The 7,259-nt window shown below is 36.1% G+C and overlaps 1 protein-coding gene across 4 annotated transcripts; it reads left to right on the forward strand.

Annotated features, from left to right (window-relative positions):
• Window positions 1-316: 316 nt before the first annotated feature.
• LOC104084817 (uncharacterized) lies at window positions 317-6,738 on the forward strand. Of its 4 annotated transcripts, none has more exons than XM_033653073.2 (8): window positions 317-492; window positions 1,579-1,871; window positions 2,191-2,262; window positions 2,691-2,758; window positions 3,728-3,881; window positions 4,668-4,751; window positions 4,867-4,956; window positions 6,221-6,738. In XM_033653073.2, exons 2-8 carry the CDS (start codon window positions 1,599-1,601, stop codon window positions 6,410-6,412), a joined length of 933 nt encoding a protein of 310 aa, XP_033508964.1. In that variant the 5' UTR covers window positions 317-492; window positions 1,579-1,598; the 3' UTR covers window positions 6,413-6,738. The 4 variants fall into 4 exon arrangements, with proteins under 4 accessions (XP_033508964.1, XP_070033999.1, XP_009587066.1 ...); XM_070177898.1 differs by having other exon boundaries at window positions 353-492; window positions 3,725-3,881; window positions 6,218-6,738; XM_009588771.4 differs by having other exon boundaries at window positions 353-492; window positions 3,725-3,881.
• Window positions 6,739-7,259: the final 521 nt, after the last annotated feature.

Here is a 7,259-nt window from a genome sequence, read left to right on the forward strand (position 1 = left end):
TAATGGAGTACCAAAATGATAAACTTTTTCAGGAGGCTTATTTCCAATAGAGTACTAAATAGATAAATATATTTACGGCGAAATCTCGTATGGATAAACTTTTTCAGAAAGCTTATTTATAACGGAGTAAATGAACATCTATAATATAATATATTTATAACAGTTACCGTACACTATTGGCTTTTTTGCTTCGGGCGAACGTTACTAAAAGAAGATTTGTGAAGCAAGGACAAGGTATGTAATCTTAACCCTCACATGTAACATCCGTAAACTTCGACACAATCAATAAAGTAGAAAAGACTTGTACATAATCTACAGTGCTATAACTACATTTCCTTTTAATCCATTTTATCAATCATCAATTTCTAAGCAACCCCACAAGGAAAAAGTGTTATTGCAACTCTTCTTCATCTGAAAAAGACCCTGCATATATTCATTAGCTTCTAAGTTTTGCCCTCAGAAAGCAAAACCCATCAAAAATTGAATATCCAGGTAGCTCAAATTCTTATCTTTTTCATCTGTTTTTATCCTAAATTTCCTCAAGATTGTAACTTTTTCGTTTTGGGTTTAAGATTTTACATTTGAGTGAATTAATTCAGGTACCTCAAATTGTTCTAATTTACACTCTTTAATATAATTCCTAGTCAAGATTGTAACTTTTTGTTTTGGGTTTATGATTTTTATGTTCGGGTGAGTTAATTGGTCCAGAATTTCTTGATTCTTACTTTTTAATTCCCTTTATTGCGATTAATCGAAACTGATTGTAAAAGATATTTTTTTTTTCATCCTTTGATCTACAAACCTTGAAGTTTCAAGCTTGGTTACAAATTTATGGTCTTGGTTTTGTCAAAGATTGTTAAAGAGTTTGTTCCAAAATTTGAATTGAGTTTTGGGCTTTCTTTTACAGGTCAATTTGTTAATATGATGTTAGGTTTCAAGCTCGTTTAGCTACAATCCTCCAATTTTGTGTTCAAGAGCACACCATTATAGCTGTATATTTTCTAAAATGGGATGGCCTACAAAACCCTGAAATTTCATCCCCCCCCCCCCCCCCCCCCCCCACAAAAAAAAAAAAAAAAACCCAAAAAAAAAAGAAAGAAAGAGGAAGAGTGTAGTTAGTTCACCCCTATTGTTACACCCTCCCTCTTGATTAGTCTTCTGCTGTTCTTTGTTAGTGGGATATCTGTTTGGGAATTCAAACTAGGAGATCTAGTTTCCTTACCGCATATATGGCATTGTGGATTTTTTATACTAATTGAGAGGAGCCTAAACCTTGTTAGAAGGAAATTAAAGAAATGTACATCTTATGCTTTTCAAATCCCTTTCTCTTGACATGTGATAGTCTTTTTAGTATGTAGCAAGATTTATTTGGCAAATAGGGGGCTAACCTTATGCAATGCTATACAAAGGTAAAGCCAATCTATACAACACTAAAGTATACCAAATCACCAAAATCAACGGCTGTAATAGTCTGTTACATGTGATGTTTGGAGAATCTTCTTTTGCTTAGTGAGTCTCCAAATTTTTCCTCTTATACTTTTGTCACGTGAGATGGCTGATGATGTTTGATGATCTTAGGATAAGTTGGTGAATTGCTAATGGAAGAACACTTGGTTTTGTGTGTTGATCGTCTCATCACACCTGAATCTTTGCACTCGCTGCCAAGGTCCGAGGATGCAGAATCTTCAGGTGGCAGATCTTGCTCTCAGGTAGTTGGTACGTCCTCAGTTATTGATGCTAATGACGACGAACATCCAGGAGTTGGGGGTGAAGAAGAGCCATTACTTCAGAATGTGGAGTGCCGGATTTGCCAGGAAGAAGATAGCGTGAAAAATTTGGAGGTTCCTTGTCGTTGCAGTGGCAGCTTGAAGGTATCTTTGTGAAGTTGGTAAAATTTTATGCTCTTCTTGTTCAACGAGCTTGTTTGCTGCAATTACCTACTAAAGCTGAAAAATGTTTTGTTGTCAGCAATTCACATAATGTATTTGTATACCAAACTTTTATAGTTCTTTACATTCTCTTTGATTTGTCTTAGAATTTAAAGTCTGGGAGCCCTAGAATAGATTAGCTTATTTTATCTCTCTGTGATGCAATGTCCAACAACTATTTTTGTGTACTTATGTGAGCTTTTATTGGAAGCCTAACTATTCTTTCTTTATTTCTCATCTGCTTCGTTGTCACAAAATCCAGTACGCTCATAGAAAATGTGTCCAGCGATGGTGCGATGAAAAGGGAGATATAACTTGTGAGATTTGCCATCAGGTATTTCAATGCATATTCTATTTGCCTCGTTCCATTGAGTATGATAATTATCTTTTGCCTATTCCTTCCCAAAACAATATAGGACGATTGAGCCAGAAAAGAGTGAGGGAAGGTGAGATAGCGAGATGGCATAATTGACTATGTACTAGCTGAGAGCATAGACAACCATATTTATTTGTTGTGTGCCTGCGCTTTCCTTCCTCAATACTCTTTCCTGGCTAGAAGGAGTGTCACACATTCCTATGCAGCGTTTCAGCTGTATATTCATTTTTTTACTTCAGAAATATAGGACATTGATACTTTAGAATCACAAATTTGGATGCTAGTGAATACTTGCTGAAGGAGTTTGTAGTTCAGTTACCCGAAATTTTTTCTATCTAGCTGGCAGGCTTACGAAACTTGAAAATTTTTTTCTGTCTAACCTGCAGCCTTATCAATCTGGCTATACTGCTCCGCCCCCGCCTCCTCAATCTGAAGATACGGCCATTGACATTAGGTATGTTCAAGTCATAACTATTTTCTCATCTGTGTACCAAATTTTATACCATTCAGTCATTCCCCGTAAATTACCTAGAGAGTATTGATACTGTGCGGGTTTTGGTAAGTTCAGTACAAAATATGTGATATATACTTTTTCTTTACTGTGGGATGCCTCTCTCCCCTTTTCCCAGAAAAAAAAAAAAAAGCGAAGACAGCGGATAAGCTCTCTGTTGTTTGTATTCAGGCTTCCTGTTTACTTGAATATGTGAATCTCCTCTGCTTCTTCGGAAACCTCACAATATGCTCAGCTATTTGATACATTTTAGCAAACATTTTTCACTAACAGAAGCCTTAATCATATAAAAAAGTTGTTGATATTCAGTGACGGTTACATAATATTTCTGTTGATTTTTGTTATTTGTTCGTAATCTAGTTCTACATTAAATTGAGTCGTAGTTAAATGAAAACTCAGCTTCAGTGGCATGTAAGTAGTTTTCTTTTCCTATGGACCAACAAGTATGGCTTCTTGAAAAATACTTAGAAAATAGAGTATTACTAGCCATAAAGATCTTTGCCATTTACGGTTCGTATAACATGTTTAACTTTTTATCTTTTGGGATAGTTTAATTTCCACAATATACACTATTAGTGCATAATTTGGCCTTGTTACTAAATTTTGTAACATAATCTGATAATTACAATGATGCCATTTTTTGTCGTTAATATCTTCTGCCTATGGTAAGTGATCTGTGCTGGCTATTTTTTTTTTTCTGTCCTTAACTACTTTCTGTTCTTTTCATTATCGGTTTTTTTTCTGGGTTTTTTGTTCAATAAAATCCAGACGCTTTCTCTCTGCTTCTGGTGCCTCTGTGGTCATATAGCAATCGAAATATAAATAGAGCATCTTTTCGCAATTTTGATGTGCTGAAAAGCTTCTTTTCTTTCTTATGTATCAATGATGAATTCAACCACGTGGATTAAGTAGAGGTTGGACAGTGGGTGGCACTCAGATTGACTTACATGATCCGCGACTTCTTGCAATGGCTGCCGCTGAACGCCGTCTTCTAGACGCTGACTATGATGAATATGCTGATTCAAATGCTAGTGGAGCTGCATTTTGTCGTTCTGCTGCTTTAATTGTAAGCAACTGAAGCTATATCATGTAGTTTCATTGCATGGCAAACTTTCTTTTGCTAAGTAGTGGCAAATAGTAATGCTGGGCATGCATTAGAATGGTTCCTCTGGCTAGTATGTACATGAATGGATAGAAAAGTTTCTCTTGACAGGAGGGTGGGGTAACCTTGGTAGTGTGATACATGAATTTCATGTTAAGCTTTGAAATGGTAATTTAGGAATAGACTTCAGAGTGAAATTGAATTGGTTATAGAATTTTATCAAGGATGCATCTTTCAGCTCATCTCGTCCTTAAAGAACGGGGATTTTCATCGTATTGGAGTCATATTTTCGTATTGATATGTAAGAGAAAAAGTTATTTATAAAAAAAGAAGAAGATATTAACTCATCCACCCTTTTTCTATATAATACTATCTTGGTGTTGGTTATTTACACACTCATGCTTGTCTTTCAAGATTCTCCCTGCAAGTTGTTGAAATGGCAGTGTGGTATTAGTATCTGATATTGTGGTGCTGCAACGGTTTCTTGGTGGAGCTCATGCTTTTGTTCTCCTCTTCTCTCCTTCTATTACCCTTCTTGTTTCTTGTGCTACTTTTCTTCTGGTTGTCCAATTGGATCAGACATGAGAATTAGTTTCTTGCCTAAATATATTGAAGATTTTTGCAGTACGGCATGTATCCCTACGTGTTTATGGATGTCAAAACCTGTGGATCTTGATGACAAAGTTTTGTTTTCAATCTTCTTACTTTGTTTGCTCACCTTATTGAATGATGCACTCTGTTTTCCTGAAGTTAATGGCCCTTCTGTTATTGAGGCATGCTCTGACCATTGGAAATGCTGATGAGGATGAGGATGATGTTTCCGTTTTTTTCTCTGTAAGTAGTACAAAGAATATTATTTCTGTTTGTTAGTTTCTAAGATGAGTTTATGACATACTATATACTATGGTAAGAAGTGTGGGACTAATGATCTGGTTGATCCTTGACACAGCTTTTCCTACTCCGTGCTGCCGGTTTTCTTTTACCTTGTTACATTATAGCTTGGGCTATCAGTATATTGCAGCGTCGCAGGCAAAGACAGGTTAGTGACTTTTTCTGCTTTTTAAGTAACTTCCGTGACTATATTACTCCCTCAATCCTGTTTGACTGGACACAGAGTTCTGTACCAAGACATAGACATTTGTATGGCTAAAATCATCTCATTAGGGGGGTAAATGAGAAGTTTATAGTTAAATTATTTCCAAATATAAAAATGCATCATTCTTTTGGGACAGATTTATAAGGAAAGTGTGCCACATAGAATGGGACAGAAAGAGTTAACATTTGTCTTCATATTTGCACATTTTAGTGATACGTTATGTTCATGCATAATGTGTAAGTCTTATGCTGCAAATCCCTTAGTGTTTTCTTCTTTTCTTGTGGTGGTAATTGTTGATTAGTTGCTAATTGCTATATGTATGCACACTTGTAAATTTTTATAATACATGCCTTTTCCAGCTTAACCAACTATTTTGATTTCCATCTTTGGCTATTTATAAAAGTCCAACTTTCACGGATGAAATGTACATTTATTTATTTTTTCTTTTCCTAAAAAGTCTGTCACTTTTACACTTCTTTAACTTCCAAAGAATTCAAAATCTAAGTTGGCCCTGTCCTTTTTTTCTTTAAAAAATTTCTCCATTAAGTATTAAACACGTTCAGCTTTCATATTGATAGTAATGTAAATAACAGTAGGCAAGTGGTTATATACATTGTGGATGTTACTGAATGACCACCTTGAACATGAGAGAGACATCACAACTACTTTCAATCTGCAAGTTTTGAGGTTCCACTATGATTTCAGCACTCCATTTTCACTATTGGTTCAGTTGAATTAAATAAGGATCAGAGCATGTTATTTTGTCATGATAAAAAATTATGGAAACTACTAGCAGGTTCAACATTTGAGAATATTGGTTGTGTTCGACTTGCAGTGTAACCAACATTTGGCTCCCATTTCATGGCCTTTCTTAGATAGATACACGCTTAAAAGTTATATGTTGCATTTCTCCTTACTAATTACATGACATCTAAAGGTTAGTTTCTTATTTGCGTTAATTATATTTGAATTATATATTCTGACAGCATAGATAACTTTTACACCTGAGTGAACTAATGATTGTATTAGGTACTTGCCATATTTTCAATACAATTTTACGATAGGCAAGTATCATTAGATGTCATTGTCTTGTGAGTGACTTGACCGTGTAAATTGTAAAGTTTTTTTAAGATGTCTGTGTGTAAAGTCGAATACATTCTTTTATTATCTCTTGTGATTCTTTCTTCTTTTCACATCTATAAAGCAGGAGGCAGCAGCATTAGCGGCAGCCGAAGTTGCTTTCCTGCTGCAGGCAGGGCAACATAGGGGCTTGCATGTTGCAGTCGCACCTGGACCTGCGCCACCAGTAGAACCTTCGACAACACCAGGACGGGCAACAACTCCTCAGGTGGCAACGCAACCAGGACAGGTGGCAACTCCTCATCTAGAACCAGTATAAACAGCTTTTCTCTGTTTCCTCTCCTAGCAGTTTGAAAAAAGTTGATTGTACTGATGGTAACTTTCATGGCGGGGAAAGTTTTTCTTTTTTCCGTTTCATTTTAAATTATTTACCAGCTGTATCTTTGCATTGAGAGACGCAGGAGCTCCAAATTTCCTCTCATTCAGTATTCTGTTATGTTCGTACATGTCAAAACATAGCAGCCCTTAGATGGCGTTGGAGTCTTGGCCTCCTGGGGTCAGTTACAACTTTATCAGATCTTTTCTTCAAGTGTGTAGATACCATATCTTCACATCATATTAATCGGTTAATATTGTTTATTCTTCTCTAGCGACTTATTAGTTTAGCCATGCTTTTGGCTTCCATTTTTTGCATAATGTTTGCACTACTGTAATCTCCTCCGAAAGAGCGGAGACGGTCATCTTCTATCACTGTGATTTTAGCAGGGTTTCTTATTTCTTGCATGTGCTTCGCTAGAGGTTAATTTTGGCATTTAGGACTCTCTTGACATGCAGAATTGAATTCATTGATGCATGTCTTGGGGACTTGGACTATTTTGGTTCTTATCTATTCAACCAGAGAAGTTTTTAGATGGGGAGAATTCAATTTTTTGTCTTTAGAAGTTGCCGGGTTCGAAAAAGGCTGCTGCTACTTGCTAGGCAGGACCTGAATATAGTGCCTGCACTTTGGTGTTCTTCGATGACTTTGATCCAAGTAAATCAAACAAAAGATTAGTAAGGAGAGGATCAGACCCCATTCACAAAAGGTGTAGACAAACAAGAATGCAACCAGAACAAAGAAGGAAAAAACTGCCTCCTTTTGTCATTTCTATAGGGAAACTGATGAT

This window comes from Nicotiana tomentosiformis, chromosome 6 (genome assembly GCF_000390325.3).
Source record: "Nicotiana tomentosiformis chromosome 6, ASM39032v3, whole genome shotgun sequence".
NCBI lineage: Eukaryota > Viridiplantae > Streptophyta > Magnoliopsida > Solanales > Solanaceae > Nicotiana > Nicotiana tomentosiformis.